The 26820-nt window shown below is 61.3% G+C and overlaps 2 protein-coding genes across 5 annotated transcripts in view; one reads left to right on the forward strand and one right to left on the reverse strand.

The window, feature by feature from the left end:
* Positions 1–26820, reverse strand: part of MAPK8IP2 (mitogen-activated protein kinase 8 interacting protein 2) — a 58152-nt gene that overhangs the window by 26561 nt on the left and 4771 nt on the right. For all 3 annotated transcript variants that reach the window (XM_075916730.2, XM_075916729.2, XM_075916728.2), the window contains exons 2-3: positions 23704–23809; positions 11119–11343 (exon numbers count right to left, since the gene is read on the reverse strand). In XM_075916730.2, the coding sequence (XP_075772845.2) occupies positions 11119–11343; positions 23704–23809 (331 nt within the window). The remainder of the gene's footprint in view (positions 1–11118; positions 11344–23703; positions 23810–26820) is intronic.
* The window catches only part of LOC112547409 (C-type lectin-like), a 416253-nt gene that overhangs the window by 14929 nt on the left and 374504 nt on the right, over positions 1–26820 (forward strand). The window lies entirely within an intron of this gene.

Below are 26820 nucleotides of genomic sequence, written 5' to 3' on the forward strand. Positions count from 1 at the left end.
AATTCGCCCTGAGCGGCGCCCTCAGCTGTGCCCAGACATGGCCCGGTCCGTCACACCCTGTAACCCCCACGGACCCCCCGTTCCACACCCCCGGCCTCCCTTCCACCCACGGAAACACCCCCACACCACATAAACATACAGAAACACACACACCCCACGCACAGAAACACCCCCACATCACACACACACACAAACACAGAAACACCCTCCCACAAACACCCCCACACCACACACACACAGAAACACACACACACACAGAAACACCCTCCCACACACAGAAACACACCCACACCACACACCCCAAACACCCTAAACAGAAACACACACACACCCAACACACACAAACACCCCCCCACAGACACATCCATGCACCACATACAGAAACACACCCACACCACACACACACACACACAGAAAAACACACCCACACCATGCTAAGAAACACCCTCCTACGTACAGAAACACCACCACACAACACACACACAGAAACACACACACAGAACCCCCCCCCCAGAAACACACACACCCCACACAGAAACATACCCACACCACACACACACAGAAACACACACACCATGCACAGAAACACCCCCCACAGAGCCTTGGTGCGTCTGCACAGAGCCTTAGGGTGAGTCTGCACAGCCTTAGGGTGCGTCTGCACAGCGCCTTAGGGTGCGTCTGCACAGCGCCTTAGAGTGAGTCTGCACAGCGCCTTAGGGTGCGTTTGCACAGAGCCTTAGGGTGAGTCTGCACAGAGCCTTAGGGTGCGTCTGCACAGAGCCTTAGGGTGAGTCTGCACAGCGCCTTAGGGTGCGTCTGCACAGCGCCTTAGGGTGAGTCTGCACAGCGCCTTAGGGTGAGTCTGCACAGCGCCTTAGGGTGCGTCTGCACAGCGCCTTAGGGTGCGTCTGCACAGGGCCTTAGGGTGAGTCTGCACAGCGCCTTAGGGTGAGTCTGCACAGCGCCTTAGAGTGAGTCTGCACAGAGCCTTAGGGTGCGTCTGCACAGCGCCTTAGGGTGCGTCTGCACAGAGCCTTAGGGTGCGTCTGCACAGAGCCTTAGGGTGAGTCTGCACAGAGCCTTAGGGTGAGTCTGCACAGCGCCTTAGGGTGAGTCTGCACAGCGCCTTAGGGTGCGTCTGCACAGAGCCTTAGGGTGAGTCTGCACAGCGCCTTAGGGTGCGTCTGCACAGAGCCTTAGAGTGAGTCTGCACAGCGCCTTAGGGTGCGTCTGCACAGAGCCTTAGGGTGCGTCTGCACAGAGCCTTAGGGTGCGTCTGCACAGCGCCTTAGGGTGAGTCTGCACAGAGCCTTAGGGTGCGTCTGCACAGCGCCTTAGGGTGCGTCTGCACAGCGCCTTAGGGTGAGTCTGCACAGAGCCTTAGGGTGAGTCTGCACAGCGCCTTAGGGTGAGTCTGCACAGAGCCTTAGGGTGCGTCTGCACAGAGCCTTAGGGTGCGTCTGCACAGCGCCTTAGGGTGCGTCTGCACAGCGCCTTAGGGTGCGTCTGCACAGCGCCTTAGGGTGCGTCTGCACAGCGCCTTAGGGTGCGTCTGCACAGAGCCTTAGGGTGAGTCTGCACAGAGCCTTAGGGTGCGTCTGCACAGCGCCTTAGGGTGCGTCTGCACAGCGCCTTAGGGTGCGTCTGCACAGCGCCTTAGGGTGCGTCTGCACAGCGCCTTAGGGTGAGTCTGCACAGAGCCTTAGGGTGCGTCTGCACAGCGCCTTAGGGTGCGTCTGCACAGAGCCTTAGGGTGCGTCTGCACAGAGCCTTAGCTCGAAATGAGCTACGCAAATTGAGTGGCTGATTTCGAGTGGAACGAGGGTCACCGGGACGTCAGAATAAGCTGCCCGTTATATCGAAATCTATTTCAAAGTAACAGGCTGTCTCAAAAGTCGCGGACTAGCTATTTCAGGGGAGTCCTGGTATCCCCAACACTGCTCCGCCATGTAGACGTACCTTAGGGACCAACAACACATGTAGATGGTAGCGCGAGCTTCCGTGGGCACCGCCCGCTTCCTGCCAGGGGGGCAGACACTGGGGTAAGTTGCCCGGGGGGGGCTGTGGAGTCTCCATCCCTGGAGATACTTAGGAGCAGGTTGGACAGGCACCTGTCAGGGATGGTCTAGACGGGGCCTGGTCCTGCCGGGACTGGACTCCGTGTCCTCTCAAGGACCCTTCCAGCCCCGAGTCTGTGGCAGTGACTCTCGCTAGCCGCGCTCGCCAGCAGAAGGCTGCGGACTGCGAGGTGCTGCACGGCCTGGCTCCCGGCAGCGGGCCCAGGGCGGTTTGGGACCCGACGAGACGTGGCTGCAGGGCGCCGGGCTGGGAGCTGCCTGGAGTCAGTGGGACTCACTGCAGCGCCAGGAGGCAGGGCCCGGCCGTGGGGCCCGGAGGCGTGTCTGACACAGCAGCCGGCTCACTGAGACCTGGTGTGACGGCGCGTTGGGGGTTCCCCGTCTCCTGCACCCCGAAATGGCACAAACAGACTGCACCAGCCAGTGGAATTGAGGGTGGTTTATTGCTCCTCCAGCACAGCGCAGCACAGATGTAGTCTGGTCACAGGAACTGGGCTAGGATGCCTCAGGCCCCCTTGAGATGGGGGAGACTGGGCCCCTAAACTCCAGCCCCTTCTCCTAGGCTCTCCTCCATGCCCTCCGACAGCCAGCAACCAACTCACTCACTTCCAGCCCTGCCCCCCAGCCAAGGCAGCATTCCACCTTCCTTTGTTCCTCTCCATGGGGGGTGTCTGGTCACTGGTTTGCATAGTGACTCATCCTGTTTTGCTGGGTCGTGGTCCCCACGACAGCCAGTGGGGGTTACCCCAGAGCCAGCAGCATAGAAACCAGCCAGGTACCCCCACTACGTCACAGTTCTCCCCCCTCCGAGAGCGAACTGAGCAGGGTCACTCCGCTCGTGACCTAGGGAAGTTCGGGTCCTCTGCGTGGGAACCCGCCCTGGGGACATGGGTGCTCCCCTTGACTCGGGCCGGCCGTGGCGAGGCCCCACATGAATTGGCTTCCCTCTGTCCACTCGCCGCCCCGCTCCAGGGCGACTGGCGCAGGCCTGTCCTCGGGGGTCACACCCACCCTTCCGCTGGCCTTGATCTCTGGCCAGGGTCTCTCGGGCCGGGGCCATGAGCCCAGTGAGCCTTCTCTGGACAACCAGGGCGGCTTCCACCCCCGATGCTCCAACCAGGGAGGTCTTCCCCTCCCATAACTCTCTCAGCAAGCCCAGAGGGTCTATCTGGGGTAGAGACCCCCAAGCCGCTTTCCTCCTGTCTTGGGCCTTCCCGCCCCTCTGGCAGGAGTCACAGGACCGGCAGTACCGCTGCACGGCTGTAAAGATTCCCGGCCAATAGAAGTGCTGGAGCAGCCTCAGCCGGGTGCTCCGGATCCCCCGGTGGCCCCCAACGGGGGAATCGTGGGCCAAATACAGCAGCTTGAGGCGATACTTTCGGGGGACGACCAGCTGCCGCTGGACACCCCATGCCCTCGCCTTCCTGGGGGGGAGCCACTCACGGAACAGGAGCCCACGCTCCCGCAGGAATCTCTCCTGGCCACCTCTCCCCCGGGGCTGAGCTGCATGGAGGCCAGCCTGGTCCCTCAGCCTCTGCAAGGAGGGGTCTGCCTGCACCTCAGCCTGGAATTCAGCTGCTGAGGCAGGGATCGGGACCTGTCCCCCACCTCTGCCTAGGTCCGGAGTCCCAGCCTGGCTGGACCCCGTGTCCACTGGGATGGGACCCTGAGGATGCTGCCAGGAGTCCTTCCCTGGACCCACGTTGTCAGCCCCCCGCTGGCTCTGGCTCCAGGTAGTGACTAGAGCCCGCTGGGATTCATGGGGCCACTCCTCTAGGTCATTCCCCATCAGCACCTCGGTGGGCAAGTGCGGGTGCACCCCCACTTCCTTGAGGCCTTCCTTCCCCCCCCATTTCAGATGCACCCGGGCTACAGGCACCTTAAACGGGGACCCATCTATGCCCTTCAGGGTCAGCTGCGCGTGGGGTAGTATCCGCTCCGGGGCCACTATGTCGGATCGGGCCAGAGTCACCTCTGCCCCCGTGTCCCAGAAGCCCGTCACCTTCCTACCATCCACCTCCAGGGGTATGAGGCACTCGCTCCGCAGGGGCCGTCCTGTCCCCACCCGGTACACGGAGAAATCCGCCTCCTGAGAATCAGACCTCCCAGGGGAGGTGCACTGAGCATCCTTCCCCTCTCTCTGAGCTGAGGTTTGCCTGCCAGCCCCTGCCTCTGGGGCAGCCTGCCCTTCCTCCCGCCCCAGCCAGTTAACCCTGGAAAGTCCCCGGTCCTGGGACCTGGTGCACTGAGCCCTCTTGTGGCCTTTTTGCCCACAGCGATGGCAAGTTAGGCTTTGGGCTGTCTCTGTCCAGGCCCTGGCTGGTTCTCTGGGGCGCAGACGACCTGTTCCTTGGTCTCGCCCCGTAGTTGACTCCCTCCGTCGCTCAGCCGAGATCCGGTCTCTGCGCGGTTCCCTCTCTCTCCGGGACTCCCGTTCACACCCGGACCGGCTCTCCGTGAACTCATCCGCCAGTCTCCCGGCCTCCTGGGGGTTCTCTGGTCTCCGGTCCTTGAGCCACAGCCTCAGTTTGGGTGGGCACGCTTCATAGAACTGCTCCATCATGACCAGCTTGAGCAGCTCCTCTGCGGTCTGGGCTCCGGCTCCAGACACCCACTTGCGGCAGTATTGCGCCAGGCGGGAGGCCAGGTCCACATAGGTCTCCCGTGGCCCTTTCTGTACCCCCCGGAACTTCTTCCTGTACATCTCGGGGGTCAGCCCGAACTTGTGCAGCAGGGCCTCCTTGACTCGGTTGTAATCCCCTGGCTGTAGGTCCTCCAGCTGACTGAGCACTCCGGCCGCCTCCTGGTTCAGTGCGGGGATGAGCTCCTGCAGCCAGTCAGCTGGGGGGACCCGTTGCAGCCCACAGGCCCTCTCAAAGGCACTGAGGAACCCGTCTATGTCGCCCACGTCCTTCAGTTGGGCCACCACGAGCCTCTCCAAGCGTCTGGCAGTCCTGGGACCCTGGGGCCCATCCGCACTTGGCGCAGCCGGTGCCCCGCCGGTTCTCCGCTCTGCCATGGCCAGCTCATGCTGCCGCTGCCTCTCTCGATCTTGGCGCTCCCTCTCTCGGTCCTGGCGGTCCTTCTCTCGGTCCTCTACTTCCAATTCCCTGATCCGCAGCTGGATCTCCAGGCGCCGCAGCTCCGCTGGGCTGGCCCCTGCCCTAGATGGGCTACGGCTTGCAGGCCTCCCGGGAGACGCTGTCTCATCTCTCCGTTGGGTTCCAGCGCTCCTCCCCCTCTCTGAGCCTGACACACTCTCAGGGGGGGTCTGGCTGCTTCCCCTGGGGACAAGATCCTGGCCCTGTGGCTGGTCATTATCTTCCAGCTGGGCAATCAGCTGGGCCTTGGTTGCTTTCTGCACAGGCAAGCCCCTCTCTCTGCACAGCCCCACCAGCTCTGCCTTCAAGAGTCGGGCGTAGGCCATCTGCCCGCTGGGCCCCTCGGTGCAGACTCACCAGTCTAGTGCTGCAGCGCCCCACGATTCCCAGGAACCGCTTCGCTCTGTCTCCAGCACGCCTGGCTCCAGGGCTCTTGCTTCTACTGCGCCTTGTCGCTTGCCGCTGGAAGCTCCATCCACGGGGTGCAGTGCATCCCACTTCTGACACCAGTGTGACGGCGCGTTGGGGGTTCCCCGTCTCCTGCACCCCGAAATGGCACAAACAGACTGCACCAGCCAGTGGAATTGAGGGTGGTTTATTGCTCCTCCAGCACAGCACAGCACAGATGTAGTCTGGTCACAGGAACTGGGCTAGGATGCCTCAGGCCCCCTTGAGATGGGGGAGACTGGGCCCCTAAACTCCAGCCCCTTCTCCTAGGCTCTCCTCCATGCCCTCCGACAGCCAGCAACCAACTCACTCACTTCCAGCCCTGCCCCCCAGCCAAGGCAGCATTCCACCTTCCTTTGTTCCTCTCCATGGGGGGTGTCTGGCCACTGGTTTGCATAGTGACTCATCCTGTTTTGCTGGGTCGTGGTCCCCACGACAGCCAGTGGGGGTTACCCCAGAGCCAGCAGCATAGAAACCAGCCAGGTACCCCCACTACGTCACACCTGGGCAAAGGCTGCCAGCAGACTGGCCTGGAAGGCCCGGTGGCGTCACTGGCCTTGGCAGAGGAGACTCGGGGGAGCTGCGGGTGCGAGGGGGATGGAGCGAGAAGCCGAGCGAGGGGCTGGCGGGTTCCGCGGGCGCGAGGGGCCGGCCAGCCCCGGGGGGGGGGGGCGTTGTGAGGCCGGGCTCTGTCCTGGCGTATCCAGTGCTGCTGGGGGAGGCTTGGCCGGCCGGCGGCCACGCACATGCTGAGCAGCACCCGTCTGGCGGGCCTTGCTGGGAACGGTCAGGCCGGGGGCCCACGGGCCCTGCAGGGGCTCCCCTCCGTCTCCTCGTTAGTCACTCTGTGCTGGATTGTGCTCTGGGCGTACCTCAGTTTCCCCCCGCATGGGGGGCTGGGCATGGCTCACCCCAGACCTGTGCTGGGCCCAGACACCTGAGGGCCAGACGCAGGAGATGACGAGTAGCCCGGAAGGCGGGCAACGGGCGGGCGGGGCTGCCCCAGGCTGGGGCAGGGCCTGTGGGAAGGGGCAGTCTCAGCTGGGTTAGGGTGGGAGAAGGGGCCTAGAGCAGGAAAAGGGGGGAGGGGCCCAGGGACGAGGCCCCCCCAGCGGAACGAGGCCGCCTGCTCTCGGCGCCTGCGCTAGCATCGACCCCGCTGTGCCGTGTCCCGGGGAGCCAAGAGCCCTTCTCTTCTACCTGCCGCCGGAGAGTCCCCTCTGGCTGCGGGGGTGCAGGGCTGGGGACTCTGAGGCTTGGTGACACGTCCCTGCGGCTGCGCCCCGGGGGAGGCGCGTGGCCACGAGCTGCAGAGCAGAGCAGGGACCGAGGGCCCAGCCCAGCAGCGGCTCCCTGAGACCCGGCAGGAGCCAGCGGCGTTCCAGCCCTGCCGCAGGCTGCACCCGGAGCTGTGCATGGGGGTCCGGGATCGACTCCGCATGTTTCACTCCGGCCCGTTCGTCCCTCCTCGGAACAAACCCCACAGGCCACGAGCTACGGGACGGGCCAGCGGGCTCCCTTGGGCCACAGCAGGGACGGGGCTGGGCCTCTGGGCCTGGGAGAACCTGGAGGGGGGGGGGGGGGGAAGGATTAGAACCTCTCCCCTGTGTGAGGGGGGCTGGGGGGCACAGGGAGCACTGGGGTGTGTGAGGGGAGGTGGGGGATGGGTTATAACCTCTCCCCTGTGTGAGGGGAGCTGGGGGGCACAGGGAGCACTGGGGTGTGTGAGGGGAGGTGGGGGAGGGGTTATAACCTCTCCCCTGTGTAAGAGGGGGCTGGGGGGGCACAGGGAGCACTGGGGTGTCTGAGGGGGGGTGGGGGATGGGTTATAACCTCTCCCCTGTGTGAGGGGAGCTGGGGGGCACAGGGAGCACTGGGGTGTGTGAGGGGAGGTGGGGGAGGGGTTATAACCTCTCCCCTGTGTAAGGGGGGCTGGGGGGCACAGGGAGCACTGGGGTGTCTGAGGGGGGTGGGGGATGGGTTATAACCTCTCCCCTGTGTGAGGGGGGCTGGGGGGCACAGGGAGCACTGGGGTGTGTGAGGGGAGGTGGGGGATGGGTTATAACCTCTCCCCAGTGTACGGGGGGTTTGGGGGGCACAGGGAGCACTGGGGTGTGTGAGGGGAGGTGGGGGATGGGTTATCACCTCTCTCCTGTGTGAGGGGGCTGGGGGGCACAGGGAGCACTGGGGTGTCTGAGGGGAGGTGGGGGATGGGTTATAACCTCTCCCCTGTGTAAGGGGGGCTGGGGGGCACAGGGAGCACTGGGGTGTCTGAGGGGAGGTGGGGGATGGGTTATAACCTCTCCCCTGTGTAAGGGGGCTGGGGGGCACAGGGAGCACTGGGGTGTCTGAGGGGAGGTGGGGGATGGGTTATAACCTCTCCCCTGTGTGAGGTGGGGGCTGGGGGGGCACAGGGAGCACTGGGGTGTGTGAGGGGAGGCGGGGGATGGGTTATAACCTCTCCCCTGTGTGAGGGGGCTGGGGGGGCACAGGGAGCACTGGGGTGTCTGAGGGGAGGCGGGGGATGGGTTATAACCTCTCCCCTGTGTGAGGGGGGCTGGGGGGCACAGGGAGCACTGGGGTGTCTGAGGGGAGGTGGGGGATGGGTTATAACCTCTCCCCTGTGTAAGGGGGGCTGGGGGGCACAGGGAGCACTGGGGTGTGTGAGGGGAGGTGGGGGATGGGTTATAACCTCTCCCCTGTGTAAGGGGGTTGGGGGGGGCACAGGGAGCACTGGGGTGTCTGAGGGGGGTGGGGGGCACAGGGAGCACTGGGGTGTCTGAGGGGGGTGGGGGGCACAGGGGGCACTGGGGTGTCTGAGGGGGGTGGGGGGCACAGGGAGCACTGGGGTGTCTGAGGGGGGTGGGGGGCACAGGGGGCACTGGGGTGTCTGAGGGGGGTGGGGGGCACAGGGGGCACTGGGGTGTCTGAGGGGGGTGGGGGGCACAGGGGGCACTGGGGTGTCTGAGGGGGGTGGGGGGCACAGGGAGCTCTGGGGTGTCTGAGGGGGGTGGGGGGCACAGGGGGCACTGGGGTGTCTGAGGGGATTTGCTTGTGAGGCTTCTCGCTGGCCAGGGGGGCAGCTGGAGTACTTGGTGCGGCTGGTTTGGTATTTTACAGAGAGGCCCCCAGACTTGGGTTGGAAGTGGCCCCTCCGCACCACACACACACACACACACACACACACACACACACACACACACACACACACACGGCAGGGCCCCTCCGCACCCCCCCCCCCACACACACACACACACGGCAGGGCCCCTCCGCACCCCACACACACACACACACACACACACACACACACACACGGCAGGGCCCCTCCGCACCCCACACACACACACACACACACACACACACACACACACGGCAGGGCCCCTCCGCACCCCACACACACACACACACACACACGGCAGGGCCCCTCCGCACCCCACACACACACACACACACACACGGCAGGGCCCCTCCGCACCCCCCCCCCACACACACACGGCAGGGCCCCTCCGCACCCACACACACACACACACGGCAGGGCCCCTCCGCACCCCCCACACACGCACACACGGCAGGGCCCCTCCGCACCCCCCCCACACACACACACGGCAGGGCCCCTCCGCACCCCCCCCCACACACACACGGCAGGGCCCCTCCGCACCCCCCCCCACACACACACGGCAGGGCCCCTCCGCATCCCCCCCCCCACACACACACACACGGCAGGGCCCCTCCGCACCCCCCCCCACACACACACGGCAGGGCCCCTCCGCACCCCCCCCCACACACACACGGCAGGGCCCCTCCGCACCCCACACACACACACACACACACACGGCAGGGCCCCTCCGCACCCCCCCCCACACACACGCACACACGGCAGGGCCCCTCCGCGCACCCCCCCCCACACACACACACACACACGGCCCCCAATAACGCTGTTGCACACGGGCACACACAGAGCCTGACCCAGTGCAGGGACCCCCCCCCAGCACCAGACAACTTCAGTGCCTGGCTCCAAACACTGGAGCACACAGGAATCCAACACGGACAAGCTTAACCCCCACGCAGAGACCCCCCCAATCTCCTCAGCCCAGCACTCAGACACCCCCCAATCCCCTCAGCCTGGCACATGACGACATCCCTAAATGCCTCAGCCCGGCACAGAGACACCCCCAAACCCCTCAACATGGCACACGGAGACACCCCCCAAACCCCTCAGCCTACCACGCGGAGACACCCCCAAATCCCTCAGCCCAGCACACAGAGACACCCCCTCCTGAGCCCTCAGCCCCCATGCAGAGAGCCCCCCGTCCCCTGAGCCCCCATGCAGAGAGCCCCCCGTCCCCCGAGCCCCCATGCAGAGCCCCCCAGTCCCCTGAGCCCGCATGCAGAGAGCCCCCCAGTCCCGAGCCCCCATGCAGAGAGCCCCCCAGTCCCCCGAGCCCCCATGCAGAGAGCCCCCCAGTCCTGAGCCCCCATGCAGAGAGCCCCCCGTCCCCCGAGCCCCCATGCAGAGCCCCCCAGTCCCCTGAGCCCGCATGCAGAGAGCCCCCCAGTCCCCTGAGCCCCCATGCAGAGAGCCCCCCAGTCCTGAGCCCCCATGCAGAGAGCCCCCCAGTCCCCTGAGCCCGCATGCAGAGAGCCCCCCAGTCCCCTGAGCCCCCATGCAGAGAGCCCCCCAGTCCCCTGAGCCCGCATGCAGAGAGCCCCCCAGTCCGGAGCCCCCATGCAGAGAGCCCCCCAGTCCCCTGAGCCCGCATGCAGAGAGCCCCCCAGTCCGGAGCCCCCATGCAGAGAGCCCCCCAGTCCCCCGAGCCCCCATGCAGAGAGCCCCCCAGTCCCCCGAGCCCCCATGCAGAGAGCCCCCCAGTCCCCTGAGCCCGCATGCAGAGAGCCCCCCAGTCCGGAGCCCCCATGCAGAGAGCCCCCCAGTCCCCTGAGCCCGCATGCGGAGAGCCCCCCCAGTCCCCTGAGCCCCCATGAGGAGAGCCCCCCAGTCCCCTGAGCCCCCATGAGGAGAGCCCCCCAGTCCCCTGAGCCCGCATGCAGAGAGCCCCCCAGTCCGGAGCCCCCATGCAGAGAGCCCCCCAGTCCCCTGAGCCCGCATGCGGAGAGCCCCCCCAGTCCCCTGAGCCCCCATGAGGAGAGCCCCCCAGTCCCCTGAGCCCCCATGAGGAGAGCCCCCCAGTCCGGAGCCCCCATGCGGAGAGCCCCCCAGTCCTCTGAGCCCCCATGCAGAGAGCCCCCCAGTCTGGAGCCCCCATGCAGAGAGCCCCCCAGTCCTCTGAGCCCCCATGCAGAGAGCCCCCCAGTCCGGAGCCCCCATGCGGAGAGCCCCCCAGTCCGGAGCCCCCATGCGGAGAGCCCCCCAGTCCGGAGCCCCCATGCGGAGAGCCCCCCAGTCCGGAGCCCCCATGCGGAGAGCCCCCCAGTCCGGAGCCCCCATGCGGAGAGCCCCCAGCCCTGTCCAGGCAGCGCGGCCGGTCGCTCACCTGGGCCCCAGGCGCGCTCAGGCTCAGGGTGCTGGGCCGCGGCTTGTGCGTCTCCGGGGGGCCGGGCGAGGGGATGGGGGAGGCCGAGGGCGAGGGCGGCGCGTCCCGGCCCGGCCCGTCCAGCTCCTCCTCGTCCTCGTCATCGATCATCTCGAACTCCTGGAACTCCTCCGGGAAGGTGCAGATGGGGTGCGGCTGCTCACAGCGCTCCAGCCCCAGCCCGTCCTGCGGGGGGCACAGGGTTAGGGGCAGCCTCAGGGTGTCCGGGGGGGGTCAGGGTTGGGGGGCAGTGCTCCAGCCCCAGGGTGTCCGGGGGGGTCAGGGTTGGGGGGCAGTGCTCCAGCCCCAGGGTGTCCGGGGGGGTCAGGGTTGGGGGGCAGCGCTCCAGCCCTGGGGTGTCCGGGGGGTCAGGGTTGGGGGGCAGTGCTCCAGCCCCAGGGTGTCCGGGGGGGTCAGGGTTGGGGGGCAGCGCTCCAGCCCTGGGGTGTCCGGGGGGGTCAGGGTTGGGGGGCAGCGCTCCAGCCCCAGGGTGTCCGGGGGGGTCAGGGTTGGGGGGCAGCGCTCCAGCCCTGGGGTGTCCGGGGGGTCAGGGTTGGGGGGCAGCGCTCCAGCCCCGGTGTGTCCGGGGGGGGTCAGGGTTGGGGGGCAGCACTCCAGCCCCGGGGTGTCCGGGGGGGGTCAGGGTTGGGGGGCAGCACTCCAGCCCCGGGGTGTCCGGGGGGGGTCAGGGTTGGGGGGCAGCGCTCCAGTCCCAGGGTGTCCGGGGGGGTCAGGGTTGGGGGGCAGCGCTCTAGCCCCGGGGTGTCCGGGGGGGGTCAGGGTTGGGGGGCAGCGCTCCAGTCCCAGGGTGTCCGGGGGGGTCAGGGTTGGGGGGCAGCGCTCCAGCCCCAGGGTGTCCGGGGGGGTCAGGGTTGGGGGGCAGCGCTCCAGTCCCAGGGTGTCCGGGGGGGTCAGGGTTGGGGGGCAGCGCTCCAGCCCCAGGGTGTCCGGGGGGGTCAGGGTTGGGGGGCAGCACTCCAGTCCCGGGGTGTCCGGGGGGGGCACGGTTTGTATCTGACACGGTGCCCTTTCCCACTCCTGCAAATGCCAGGGCTTGGGCGGGCACCGTGCCCCCCTGAACGGGGAGGTGCCGCCCATGTCCGTGTGGCCCCGTGTCCCGCCCATTTCTCTCCATCTCTCCGCCTCCCCCACAGTTGCCACGGGGCGTGGGGCTAGGCCTGCTGGCTGCGAGCCCCTTCCCCTCGTGCGGCCCGGGGCCTGGCCTGGCTGCGAGCCCCTTCCCCTCGTGCAGCCCGGGGCCTGGCCTGGCTGCGAGCCCCTTCCCCTCGTGCAGCCCGGGGCCTGGCCTGGCTGCGAGCCCCTTCCCCTCGTGCAGCCCGGGGCCTGGCCTGGCTGCGAGCCCCTTCCCCTCGTGCGGCCCGGGGCCTGGCCTGGCTGCGAGCCCCTTCCCCTCGTGCAGCCCGGGGCCTGGCCTGGCTGCGAGCCCCTTCCCCTCGTGCGGCCCGGAGCCTGGCCTGGCTGCGAGCCCCTTCCCCTCGTGCGGCCCGGGGCCTGGCCTGGCTGCGAGCCCCTTCCCCTCGTGCGGCCCGGGGCCTGGCTGGCTGCGAGCCCCTTCCCCTCGTGCGGCCCGGGGCCTGCTGGCTGCGAGCCCCTTCCCCTCGTGCGGCCCGGGGCCTGGCCTGGCTGCGAGCCCCTTCCCCTCGTGCAGCCCGGAGCCTGGCCTGGCTGCGAGCCCCTTCCCCTCGTGCGGCCCGGGGCCTGCTGGCTGCGAGCCCCTTCCCCTCGTGCGGCCCGGGGCCTGGCCTGGCTGCGAGCCCCTTCCCCTCGTGCGGCCCGGGGCCTGGCCTGGCTGCGAGCCCCTTCCCCTCGTGCAGCCCGGAGCCTGGCCTGGCTGCGAGCCCCTTCCCCTCGTGCAGCCCGGGGCCTGGCCTGGCTGCGAGCCCCTTCCCCTCGTGCAGCCCGGGGCCTGGCCTGGCTGCGAGCCCCTTCCCCTCGTGCAGCCCGGAGCCTGGCCTGGCTGCGAGCCCCTTCCCCTCGTGCAGCCCGGGGCCTGGCCTGGCTGCGAGCCCCTTCCCCTCGTGCAGCCCGGGGCCTGGCTGGCTGCGAGCCCCTTCCCCTCGTGCAGCCCGGGGCCTGGCTGGCTGCGAGCCCCTTCCCCTCGTGCGGCCCGGGGCCTGGCCTGGCTGCGAGCCCCTTCCCCTCGTGCGGCCCGGAGCCTGGCCTGGCTGCGAGCCCCTTCCCCTCGTGCGGCCCGGAGCCTGGCCTGGCTGCGAGCCCCTTCCCCTCGTGCGGCCCGGGGCCTGGCCTGGCTGCGAGCCCCTTCCCCTCGTGCGGCCCGGGGCCTGGCCTGGCTGCGAGCCCCTTCCCCTCGTGCGGCCCGGGGCCTGGCCTGGCTGCGAGCCCCTTCCCCTCGTGCGGCCCGGGGCCTGGCCTGGCTGCGAGCCCCTTCCCCTCGTGCGGCCCGGGGCCTGGCCTGGCTGCGAGCCCCTTCCCCTCGTGCAGCCCGGGGCCTGGCCTGGCTGCGAGCCCCTTCCCCTCGTGCAGCCCGGGGCCTGGCCTGGCTGCGAGCCCCTTCCCCTCGTGCAGCCCGGGGCGCTGCTGGCGGGACTGAGGGGCGGAGCAGGGACTCAGCGCCTGCCTCTGCACCCTGGCGCTCTGCCTGGCTCTGCAGGCCGGCCGGGCCTGGGTTCACGAGCCAGAAGGGTCCGTCCCGAGCGTCTGGAGCCCGGTGCTTGTGAGCAGGGCAATTGGCGAGAGCCCCCGTGCGCCAGAGGCCCTGCCCTTCTCGGCTCACAGCCCTTGCCGGACCCGTCCTCCAGGCACTTACGAGCGCCACAGGCTGGCAGGAAGGAACCTGGGTTGTCCGAACCGCGCGGCTTGTTCATCGTGTGGCCCTGGCGCTGGCCTCGCGTGCAGGGGAAGGAACTTTCCTCCCCCCGGGCATGTGCCGTATCCCCTCGGCCGCGCCCCCTCGGGGTTATCCTCTCGGCCTCCTCCCCTCGGCCTTGTCCCCTCGGCCGTATCCCCTCGGCCCTCTTTTCCCAGCTGAGCAGGGCCCAGTCTCATGACTCTCTCCTCTGACGACACCCGTTCCCGACCCCTCGTCTTTCGTCTCGTCCTTTCGGAACCTTTGCAAGGCCAATGAGCTTGTTTGTCGTGTGGTGGCCACATGTGCAGGCAGGATTCACGCGGTGGACGCCCCGTGGTGGATAGAGGCAGTAAGATATCCTCTGTCTTCTCCAGCCCTTTCCGGATGATTCCCAACAGCCGCTTTGCTCCTCTGACTGCGGGTGTGTCCAGAGAACTGTCCACAGCAGCTCTACACAGCGACTTGTGGAGCGGTACGAGCCCGTTTAGATCCCAGCGTGGGGTGTGTCCAGCAGGGACACTGGTTCCCAATGTGCATCACTTTGCATTTGTCAGCCCTGAACTTCATCTGAACGAGGAGTAACAGTAGTTCAGAATAGGAAGCCTAGTCCGAACTACCTAGTCCGTGCCGCGTGTAGCCGCGTGTAGCCGCGGGCACAGAGGCCGCACTAGCGGACATTTAAAAATGGCGCCGGCGGCTTTATGCGAATGAAGCCTGGGAAATTCAGATCCCGGGCTTCATTTGCAACTCCAGTTGCCTACATTAACCACCCTAGTTCGAACTAGCGGGGTAGTGTAGACAGACCCTGGCTTAGGTTAAAAGGGGTAAAAACAAGGGGTCTACTACAGACCACCTACCCAGGCGGACGAGGCTTTTTGGAAACAACTCACAAAATCATCCAAAGCGCAGGATTCGGTGGTGATGGGGGACTTCAACTCTCCAGACACGTGTAGGGAAACTAACACAGCGGGGCGCAGACTGGCCAACACGTTCCTGGACTGCATTGGAGACAATTTTTTATTCAGATGGTCGAGAAAGCTCCTGGGAGGAAGCTGTTGTAGGTTTGATTTGAACAGATCTGGAGGAACTTTCTGAGAATTTGAAAGTGGACGCAGCTCGGGTGAAAGCGACCCTGAAATCAGAGTTGCTGAGTCTAAGGCCTGGTAGAAGGGAGAACAGCAACATGGAGACCATGGATTTCAGGAAGGCAGATTTCAGCAGACTCAGAGAGCTGGTAGGTAAGGTCCCATGGGAAGCAAGACTAAGAGGAAAAACAAGTGAAGAGAGTTGGCAGTTTTTCAAAGGGACATTATCAAGAGCACAAGAGCAAACTATTCCGCTACGTAGGAGAGATCAGAGGCCTGGCAAGAGACCAGCCTGGCTTAACCAGGAGATCTCGAACAATCTCAAAATCAAAAAGGAGCCCTACAAAGAGTGGAAACCAGGTAAAATCACAAAGAATGAGCATAAACAATAAGCCATGTAGGCAGGGGCAACATGAGAAAGGCAAAGGCACAAAACAAGCTCAGTCTAGCTAGAAACATAAAGGGGAGCAAGAAAACATTCTGCAAATATATTAGAAGCAAGAAGACAACCCAGGACAGGGTAGGCCCATTGCTCAATTACGAGGGAAAAGCAATAACAGGAAATGCAGAAATTGCAGAGGTGCTTAATAACGTCTTTGTTTCGGTTTTCACCAGAAAGGTTAGAACATAAGAACGGCCAGACTGGGTCAGACCCAAGGCCCATCCAGCCCAGTATCCTGTCTGCTGACAGAGGCCAATGCCAGGTGTCTCCAGAGGGAGTGAATTGAACAGGTAATGATCAAGCGATCTCTCTCCTGCCATCCATCTCCACACTCTGACACACAGAGCTAGGGACACCATTCCTTACCCAGACTGGCTAATAGCCATTAATGGACTTAACCTCCATGAATTTATCTAGTTCTCTTTTAAACCCTGTTATAGTCCTAGCCTTCACAGCCTCCTCAGGCAAGGAGTTCCACAGATTGACTATGCGCAGTGTGAAGAAGAACTTCCTTTTATTAGTTTTAAACCTGCTGCCCGTTAGTTTCGTTTGGTGGCCCCCAGTTCTTATATTATGGGAACAAATAAATAACTTTTCCTTATTCACTTTCTCCACACCACTCATGATTTTATAGACCTCTAGCATATCCCCCTCAGTCTCCTCTTTTCCAAGCTGAAAAGTCCCAGTCTCTTTAATCTCTCCTCACATTGGACCCGTTCCAAAGCCCTGATCATTTTAGTTGCCCTTCTCTGAACCTTTTCTAATGCCAGTATATCTTTTTTGAGATGAGGAGACCACATCTACACGCAGTATTCAAGATGTGGGCGTACCATGGATTTATATAAGGGCGATAAGATATTCTCCATATTATTCTCTATTCCTTTTAAATGATTCCTAACATCCTGTTTGCTTTTTTGACTGCCACTGCACACAGCATAGACGTCTTCAGAGAACTATCCACGAAGACTCCAGGATCTCTTTCCTGATTAGTTGTTGATGACTGGACACCTAACATAGTGAATGCCAGTGAAAATGGGTTCAGAGGGGTAGCCAAGCTAGTCTGTAAGAAAGACTCATCTGAAGAAGTGGGTTGTGCCCACGAAAGCACAAGATCCCATCTACACGTTCTGTTAGTCTCTAAGGTGCTGCAAGACTGTTTGTTGTTTTTTAAGATTTCCAGAGAAAATGGGATAAGTTCAGAAGTTAAAATAGGAAAAGAACAAGTTAAAAATTACTTAGACAAGTTAGATATCTGCAAGCCACCAGGATCAAATGCATCCTAGAATACTCAAGGAGCTGATAGAGGGGCCATTAGCTATCATCTTTGGAAAAGTCGTGGAAGATATGAGAGAGATTCCAGAAGACTGGAAAAGGGCAAATCTAAGGCCCATCTATAAAAAGGAAAATAAGAACAACCCAGGAAACTACAAACCAATCAGCTTAACTTCTGTGCCAGGGAACATAATGGAGCAAGTAATTAAGGAATTAATCTGCAAACATCTGGAAGATAATAAGGTGCTAGGTAACAGCATGGATTTGTAAAGAATAAATCATGCCAAACCAATGTGATAGCTTTAACAGGATATCAAGTCTTGTGGATAAGGGGGAAGTGGTAGATGTTGTGTACCTGGAGTTTGGTAAAGCATTTGATACGGTCTCACATGACCTTCTTAGCAATAAACTAGGGAAACACAACCTACATGAGGCTACTACAAGGTGAGTGCATAGCTGTCTGGATAATTGTTCTCAGAGGCTATGTCTAGATTGCATCTTCTTAAAATGAGGGATAAGGGATCTTTCGGAAAAGGCTTTATTTTCCGAAAAATCCGCGTCTAGACTGGCGCTTTTTTCCAGCAAAGCTCCGTGCCAAAAAAAAGCGGCAGCCATTTTTATGCTAATGAAGTGGGGGATATTTAAATCCCGGCTTTATTAGCAATTGCGATACTTCTAATTTGCATTCCTTTTACGAAAAAGGGATGCAGTCTAGACGTAGCCAGAGAGTAGTTATTAACGGTTCACAGTCATGCTGGAAGGGCAGAACAAGTGGGGTTCTGCAGGGGTTTATTTTGGGACCGGCTCTGTTCAGTATCTTGGTGAATTATTTAGATAATGGCATAGAAAGTACACTTAGGAAGTTTGTGGATGATCCAAGATGGGAGGGGTTGCGAGTGCTTTGGAGGTTAGGATTCGAATTCAAAATGAGCTGGACAAACTGGAGAAATGGTCTGAGGTAAACAGGATAAAACTCAATAATGACAAATGTAAAATGCTCCACTTAGGAAGGAACAATCAGGTTCATGCATACAGAATGGGAAGTCACTCTCTAGCAAGGGATACTGTCTAAAGGGATCATAGTGGACCATAAGCTAAATATGAAACCACAGTGTGAGACTGTTGGGGAAAAAAAGGCAAAAATCATTCTGGGATGTGTGAACAGGAGTGTTGTGAGCAAGACACGAGGAGCCATTCTTCCACTCTGCTCTGCGCTGATCAGGGCTCAGCTGGAGTCTTGTGTCCAGTTCTGGGCACCGCATTTCAGGAGAAAGGTGGAGAAATTGGAGAAGGTCCAGAGAAGAGCAACAAGAATGATTAAAGGTCAAGAGAACATGAGCTAGGAAAGAAGACTGAAAGAACTGGGCTTGTTTAGTTTGGAAAGGAGACTGAGAGGAGACGTGAGAACAAGTTTCAAGTCCCTAAAAGGGTGTTACAAGGAGGAGGGAGAAAACTTGTTCATCTTGGCCTCTGAGGATAGAACAAGCAGCAATGGGCTTCAACTGCAGCAAGGGGGGTTTAGGTTGGACGTTAGGAAGAACTTCCTGCCTGCCGGGGGGTTAAATTGCCCAAGGCAGTTGTGGACTGTCCATCTCGGGAGATATTTAGGAGCAGGTGTGACGCAGCGGGGGAGGGGGCTGTCCACGTTTGTGATCCGGGTTTCTCTGTGCTGTATGGTGTGTAATCCCTGGTGACTCCCTGCCGTGGTGAGTGGGGCCCAGACACCTGGGGGCCAGACCCAGGAGTTCCCAATGCCTGCCCGGGAAGGGAGACAAAGGGCCGGGCGGCTGCCCCAGGCGGGGGTAGAGTCAGTCTGGCCTGGGCTAGGCGAGAGAGGAGGCTGGGAGCAGGAAAAGGGGGGAGGGGCCCAGGCGTGCCTTTCCCCAGAGAGGAATGAGGCCTCCTGCTCTTGGTCCCTGTGCGAACAGAGATCCTGAGCTGCACCGTGTCCCTGGGAACCAAGAACCCTTCTATTCTACCTGCCGCCAGAGAGTCCCCTCTGGCTGCGAGTGGGGTGCAGGGTCGGGGGCCCCCAACATGCTATGATAGTGGTAGCAGAGGATGGTTCAACTGCACCCCGTGGATGAAGCACCCGGCAGTAAGTGACGGGCGCAGAAGGAAGGGGGCTTGCGAGAGCCAGGCGCTGGAGGCAGAGAGAAGCGATTCCAGGAAGCGGAGGGGCAGGCGGCTTAACCCGAGTGTGGCTGCGGAGAAGCAGCGTCCCCAGGACGGGCAGCGGCGCTCGAGGAGCCTGGCACACTGAGCGGGTTTTCCTGGGAGTCGTGGGGCGCCGCAGCATTCTCGAGCTATCCCTTTAAACTCCTCCCTGGGCATTTGATCAAGTTTCCACTTTCTGTAAGCTTCCTTTTTGTGCTTAAGTTCACCCAGGATTTCCCCTGTAAGCCAATCCGGTCTCCTACCATGTTTGCCTCTCTTGCTACGCGTCGGGATGGTTTCTTTCTGTGCCTTCAATAAGGCTTCTTTAAAATACTGCCAGCTGTCCTGGGCTCCTTTCCCCTTCATGTTAACATCCCAGGGGATTCTTTCCATCAGATCTCTGAGGGAGTCAAAATCTGCTTTTTGAAGTCCAAGGTGTGTATTTTACTACTCTCTTTCCTTCCTTTGGTCAGGATCCTGAAATCTACCATCTCATGATCACTGCTTCCCAGGTTGTCACCCACCTCTACGTCCCCTATTAGTTCCTCCCTGTTTGTGAGGAGAAGGTCAAGCTGTGCACGGCCCCTGGTTGGATCCTTCAGCACTTGTACCAAGAAGTTATCCCCAACATTCTCCAAAAACTTCCTGGATTGCCTGTGTACTGCGGTGTAGGTCTCCCAGCAGATGTCAGGGTGATTAAAGTCCCCCACGAGAACCAGGGCCTGCGATCTGGAAGCTTCGCTCAGTTGTCCAAAGAAAGCCTCATCTACCTCATCCACCTGATTCGGTGGCCTGTAGCAAACACCAACCACAACATCACTGCTGTTGTTTGCTCCTTTAAACTTAACCCATAAACCCTCAACAGGTTTTTCTCCCTCTTTATACTGGAGTTCAGAGCAATCATAGTGCTCTCTTACATATAGTGCAACTCCTCCTCCTTTTCTCCCCCGCCTGTTGTTCCTGAACAGTCTATACCCTTCCATGACAGCGCTCCAGTCATGCGAGTCATCCCACCAAGTCTCTGTTATCCCAATTAAATCATATTTCTTGGACTGGGCCAGGGCCTCCAGTTCTTCCTGTTTGTTGCCCAGGCTTGTCGCATTAGTGTACAAACACCTCAGGTAACCAGTTGATCGTCCTATCTTCTCCATTCGAAACATGGGTCCTCCTTTCTCGCTCCTTCCTCTCTGCATTTCTTCCCGGTATCCGACTTTCCCACTCCCCTCAGGGTTTTGGTCACCGTCCCCCGACGAACCTAGTTTAAAGCCTCCTCACTAGGTTTGCAAGCCTGCCCGCGAAGATGCTCCTTCCTCTCTTCGTTAGGTGGATCCCATCTCTTCCTAACAATCCTTGTGCCCGGAACAGAGTCCCATGGTCGAAGAAACCAAAGCCCTCTCTGCGACACCATCTGCGCAACCACGTATTTATGTCCTCAATTCGACGATCCCAGCCCAGTCCTTTCCCTTCAACAGAGAGGATGGACGAGAACACCACTTGCGCTCCGAATTCTTGGATCCTTCTTCCCAGCGCTACATAATCCGCAGTAACCTGCTCAAGGTCATTCTTGGCTGTATCATTAGTTCCTATGTGGAGAAGCAGGAAGGGGTAGCGATCGGAAGGTTTGATCAGCTTGCTAAGCCTCTCAGTCACATCCTGAATGCGAGCTCCCGGTAAGCAGCACACCTCTCGAGATTCCAGGTCCGGACGGCAGAGGGATGGCTCAGTCCCTCTTAGGAGGGAGTCCCCGACCACCACCACCCGTCGTTTTCTTTTGGGGGTGGTGGCCGTGGAACCCCCATCCCTAGGACTACGCATCCCATGCCTTCCAGTAGATGGTGCTCCCTTCTGGTTTCTTCCTTGTGAGGTCCCTTCCAAAGAATTCACCTCTGCAGAGCCTGTGGAGAGAGCCTGAAAGCGATTGCTTACCTCTATAGCATCGGGGGATTCCCGTGCTGGCCTTTTTCCCCTTCTAGAAGTTACATGCTGCCAGTTCTCTTCTTGGTCACGTACTGCCCTCGCTGGTTCCTCTGCCTTCCGTGCTTGACGGATTAAACGCTGCTTCTATCGAGGAAGTCTTCATCTTCTCTGATCGAGCGTAGGGTCGACACTTGGGCCTCCAGTCCTCTAATTTTTTCTTCCAAAATGTCGACCAGCTTGCACTTGGTGCAGATGAAATCCGTTCTTTCTTCCAGGAGGAAGACAAACATGGCACACGCTGTGCAGGTAACAGCAGCAGACCCATCACCATCCATCACGGCTGTCCTGTTCGCAAGCTCCTTGGTCGCTTGCCCACTGCCTTATAAAGCCCCTCCCCCTACCAAGGCTCAGCCGGGTGGTTATCAGGAAGGCGAAAGCGCAAATGGAGTTACGACTGGCTAAGGATGTGAAGGATACAAGAAAGGTTTCTACAGGCATGTTAACAAGAAGGTGGTGATCAGAGAGGGTGTGCAGCCCCTAATGGATGAAGGAGGTAACCTAGTGACAGATGATGTGGGGAAAGCTGAAGTACTCAATGCTTTCTTTGCCTCTGTATTTACGGACGAGGTCGGCTCCTGGACTTCTGTGCTAAGTGATGCAAGATGGGAAGAAGATGGACAGCCCTTGGTGGGTAAAGAACAGGTTAGGAACTATTTAGAAAAGCTAAACGTACACAAATCCATGGGTCCAGACTTAATGCACCCAAGGGTACTGAGGGAGTTGGCAAATGTCATTGAGGAGCCTTTGGCCATTATCTTTGAAAAGTCGTGGAGATCGGGAGAGATCCCGGATGATTGGAAAAAGGCAAATGTAGTGCCCATCTTTAAAAAAGGGAAGAAGGACGATCCAGGGAACTATAGGCCGGTCAGTCTTACCTCGGTTCCTGGAAAAATCATGGAAGGGATCCTTAAGGAATCCATATTGAAGCACTTGGATGAGAGGAAAGTGATCAGGAATAGTCACATGGATTCACAAAGGGAAAGTCATGCCTGACCAATCTGATTAGCTTCTATGAGAGGTAGCGCTGGGCTGGGTTCCCTGGGGAGGGGGTGGAGTCTCCATCCCTAGGGGTGTTTGTCCCGGCTTGACAGACCCCTGGCTGGGCTGATGGAGTGGGGACTGGTCCTGCTTTGGCGGGGGGCTGGGCTCGGTGCCTCCTGAGGGCTCTGCCCGCCCTGGGGTCCTAGGATTGAGAGTTCCTCAGGGCTGCCCCCTAAGCATGGCGCAGGCTGGGGATCTCCCTCCCGTCCTCTGCGGTGAAACGGACGCAGGGTTCACGTCGCTTCCGGGCCATGGCCTGCGAGCCAGTGGGAGCGCGTTGCAGTGCAGCCGCGGAGCCGCCGGGGTCGCTCCTGGGTGGACTAGAGCCGATCTGCTGGGAAACGCCCTGTCTCGCCATAAGAGCTGCCCGGGACGAAGCCTCCGTCATGGCTAATAGCCCCACAGGCCAAGAGCCGCCTCTTCCTTCCGCTCCGAGTGCTTCTGGCTTCAGCGGCTCGCGGCGGCTCTTGGCCCCGTGGCTTGCTGGACTGACCAGCCCCGAATTCCCAGTGACTGCGCTCATGGGACCCCGGTGTGACGTAGTGGGGGTACTTGCTGGGCTGTGGTGACCCCTGCTGTCTGGAGCAAGACCCAGCAGGGAAAGCCTCACTAGGCAGAGGTAAGGCCAAACTTGTTGAACCAGTGGCCAGACACCCCCCATGGAGAGGAACAAAGGAAGGTGGATGCTGCCCTGGCTGGGGGGCAGGGCTGGAAGAGGGTTAGTTAGTTCCTCGCTGGAAGGCAGGGTATAAGGAGCTGGGGAGGGGGCTGGGACTCCCCTATCTCAAAGGGGGGGCACTGAGGCCGCTTAGCCCAGTTCCTGTAACCAGATTACATCTGTGCTGCGCTGTGCTGGAGGAGCAATAAACCACCCTCAATTCCACTGGCTGGTACAGTCTGTTTGTGCCATTTCGGGGTGCAGGAGACGGGGAACCCCCAACGCGCCGTCACACCCGGCCCCTTCTGTGACCTCCCAGCGCTGCCATCGCCCTCGCCGTGAGCAGCACCCTCTGGAGCCGGGCGCAGGGTCCCAGCAGCGGCTCCCCAGTGCCAGCCCGCGATGGAATAACCCGAGAGCCCCTCCTCCTGCAGCCCCTTGGCTCCCAGCGCCCCACGGCCCCTCGCCAGGGCCCCTCCTTCCCCAGCATCCCCCACTGTGCCTGGCTGGCCCCTTTGCCTTGTGAGAACACGCAGGCGCCCCGGCACCCGGTGCTCCGAGCCCCCATGCCCGGCGAGGAGGAGACGTGGGCCAGGGAAGGCCGCCCTAACGCCGGCACTGCCCAGGGCAGCCCCTTCGGCACGGGGCGACGGGAGGGGCCGCCAGCAGGGCCCACGGTGCCCCGTGCAACCCTGGCCAGGAAGGGGCCGCAGAGCTCGGAGGAAAGCACCAGGCGAGGGCAGAGCTGCGGGAGCGCGGGGAGTCCTGGATGCAAAGAGCCTGGGGAGCTGCAGGCTGGTGTCAGCCATGCACGTTCACGTGCGTGTGCACATTCAGGTGTGTCCACGTTTACGTGTGCATGCACGCTCACACGCGCCTGCATGGCACAGCTCTGGGTAACAAGGGATTTTGCTTCTGGCCTCTGGCCACCCCCTCCCCAGCCCCGGGCTGTGCCCACGGGGATTTCCCTGGGGTGGGGGCTGTGGGGACATTGCTGGGGAGCGCTCAGTTGTGCTCGCCCTGCCTCGGCTTCCCGTCCCTGGGCAGCAGCACCTCCCCCGGGTCTCTGCCCCCCAACCCCCACCTTCTCATAATGGTCCGAGTCGTAGTTCAGGCCGATCCCGCAGTCGTCCGTGATTTCCGACAGGTCCTCGTCGTCGAACTCCTCTAGGCTGATGTCCTGCGGGGGCCTGGCGAGGGGAGAGCAAGCGGGGTCAGTCCCGGGGCACAGGCCGGTCTGGGGAGATCCCGGGGGCTGGGCGAGGGGCAGGCCCTGCCCCTGGGCGGAGGGAGAAGATGGAGGATGGGTCACAAAATCCCAAAGGGCGAGGACAAGCACGTTCCCCCAGGCTGCCCCTTGCACACGGAGGCCTCACATTGGTCCACGGGGCCACCGCCTCCCAGGCCCTCAGCCACGCTGGTTTCTAAAGCGGTTCCCCTCGCAGCCCAGCTCCCGCCTGGCCCCGTCTCTGATCCAGCAGGAGCTGTGCAGCGCGGGCTCCTCAGGACTGGCTGCTGGTCCTGCCCCTGCCCCCGGGACTATCGGCGAGTCGTGTAACCGCCAGGAATTCGCGAGGTGAATCGACTAGTCAATTCAATGGAGCCGTCCAGATAGGAACGGGGCACATGACTTGCCAGGGGAACAACGGAAATAAATGGAGATGCCTCTCTCCTGGAACTGGAAGGGACCTTGAAAGGTCATTGAGTCCAGTCCCCTGCCCTCACAGCAGGACTAAGGACCATCCCTCACACATTTTTGCCCCCAAATGGCCTCTGCAAGGAGTGAACTCACCACCCTGGGTTTAGCAGGCCAGTGCTCAAACCACTGAGCTCTCCCTCCCCCCATTGCACGTGCCCTTGCACTGAGCTGGGCAGGGCACGGAAACAGGAGCAAGAGCTCAGCAGCCAGCCTGATACTGGATTGCCCCTGTGTGAATGCAGCTCAGCAGCCAGCCTGACACCAGATTGTCCCCTTGTGAACACAGCTCAGCAACCAGCCTGAAACCGGATTGTCCCCGTGTGAACGCAGCTCAGCAACCAGCCTGATACTGGATTGCCCCAGTGTGAACGCAGCTCAGCAACCAGCCTGAAACCAGATTGTCCCCGTGTGAACGCAGCTCAGCAACCAGCCTGATACTGGATTGCCCCTGTGTGAACGCAGCTCAGCAACCAGCCTGAAACCAGATTGTCCCCGTGTGAACGCAGCTCAGCAACCAGCCTGATACTGGATTGTCCCCGTGTGAACGCAGCTCAGCAACCAGCCTGATACTGGATTGCCCCAGTGTGAACGCAGCTCAGCAGCCAGCCTGACACCAGATTGTCCCCGTGTGAACGCAGCTCAGCCACCAGCCTGAAACCGGATTGCCCCAGTGTGAACGCAGCTCAGCAGCCAGCCTGACACCAGATTGTCCCCTTGTGAACACAGCTCAGCAACCAGCCTGAAACCGGATTGTCCCCGTGTGAACGCAGCTCAGCAACCAGCCTGATACTGGATTGCCCCAGTGTGAACGCAGCTCAGCAACCAGCCTGAAACCAGATTGTCCCCGTGTGAACGCAGCTCAGCAACCAGCCTGATACTGGATTGTCCCCGTGTGAACGCAGCTCAGCAACCAGCCTGATACTGGATTGCCCCAGTGTGAACGCAGCTCAGCAACCAGCCTGAAACCAGATTGTCCCCGTGTGAACGCAGCTCAGCAACCAGCCTGATACTGGATTGCCCCTGTGTGAACGCAGCTCAGCAACCAGCCTGATACTGGATTGCACCTGTGCGAACGCAGCTCAGCAGCCAGCCTGACACCAGATTGTCCCCGTGTGAACGCAGCTCAGCCACCAGCCTGAAACCGGATTGTCCCCGTGTGAACGCAGCTCAGCCACCAGCCTGAAACCGGATTGTCCCCGTGTGAACGCAGCTCAGCCACCAGCCTGAAACCGGATTGTCCCCGTGTGAACGCAGCTCAGCCACCAGCCTGAAACCGGATTGTCCCCGTGTGAACGCAGCTCAGCCACCAGCCTGAAACCGGATTGTCCCCGTGTGAACGCAGCTCAGCCACCAGCCTGAAACCGGATTGTCCCCGTGTGAACGCAGCTCAGCCACCAGCCTGATACCGGATTGTCCCCGTGTGAACGCAGCTCAGCCACCAGCCTGAAACCGGATTGTCCCCGTGTGAACGCAGCTCAGCCACCAGCCTGAAACCGGATTGTCCCCGAGTGAACGCAGCTCAGCCACCAGCCTGAAACCGGATTGTCCCCGAGTGAACGCAGCTCAGCAACCAGACTGAAACCGGATTGTCCCCGTGCGAACGCAGCTCAGCAACCAACATCACACCAGATTCATCCTGTGTGAACGCAGCTCAGCAACCAGACTGAAACCAGATTGTCCCCGTGTGAACGCAGCTCAGCAACCAACATGACACCAGATTCGTCCTGTGTGAACGCAGCTCAGAAACCAGACTGAAACCGGATTGTCCCCGTGTGAACGCAGCTCAGCAACCAACATGACACCAGATTTGTCCCGTGTGAACGCAGCTCAGCAACCAGACTGAAACCAGATTGTCCCCGTGTGAACGCAGCTCAGCAACCAGATTGAAACCGGATTGTCCCCATGTAAACGCAGCTCAGCAACCAGACTGAAACCGGATTGTCCCCGTGTGAACGCAGCTCAGCAACCAACATCACACCAGATTCGTCCTGTGTGAACGCAGCTCAGCAACCAGACTGAAACCGGATTGTCCCCATGTAAACGCAGCTCAGCAACCAGACTGAAACCGGATTGTCCCCGTGTGAACGCAGCTCAGCAACCAACATCACACCAGATTCGTCCTGTGTGAACGCAGCTCAGCAACCAACATGACACCAGATTCGTCCCGTGTGAACGCAGCTCAGCAACCAGCCTGAAACCAGATTGTCCCGTGTGAACGCAGCTCAGCAACCAACATGACACCGGATTGTCTCCGTGTGAACGCAGCTGCCAGCCTGACACTGGATTTTCCCCATGTGAACGCAGCTCAGCAGCCAGCCTGACACCGGATTGTCCCGTGTGAACGCAGCTCAGCAACCAACATGACACCGGATTGTCTCCGTGTGAATGCAGCTGCCAGCCTGACACTGGATTTTCCCCATGTGAATGCAGCTCAGCAACCAGCCTGACACCGGATTGTCCCGTGTGAACGCAGCTCAGCAACCAGCCTGACACCGGATTGTC

The sequence above is a fragment of the Pelodiscus sinensis genome, chromosome 1 (assembly GCF_052426305.1).
Source record: "Pelodiscus sinensis isolate ZL-2025 chromosome 1, ASM5242630v1, whole genome shotgun sequence".
In the NCBI taxonomy this organism is placed as follows: domain Eukaryota; kingdom Metazoa; phylum Chordata; order Testudines; family Trionychidae; genus Pelodiscus; species Pelodiscus sinensis.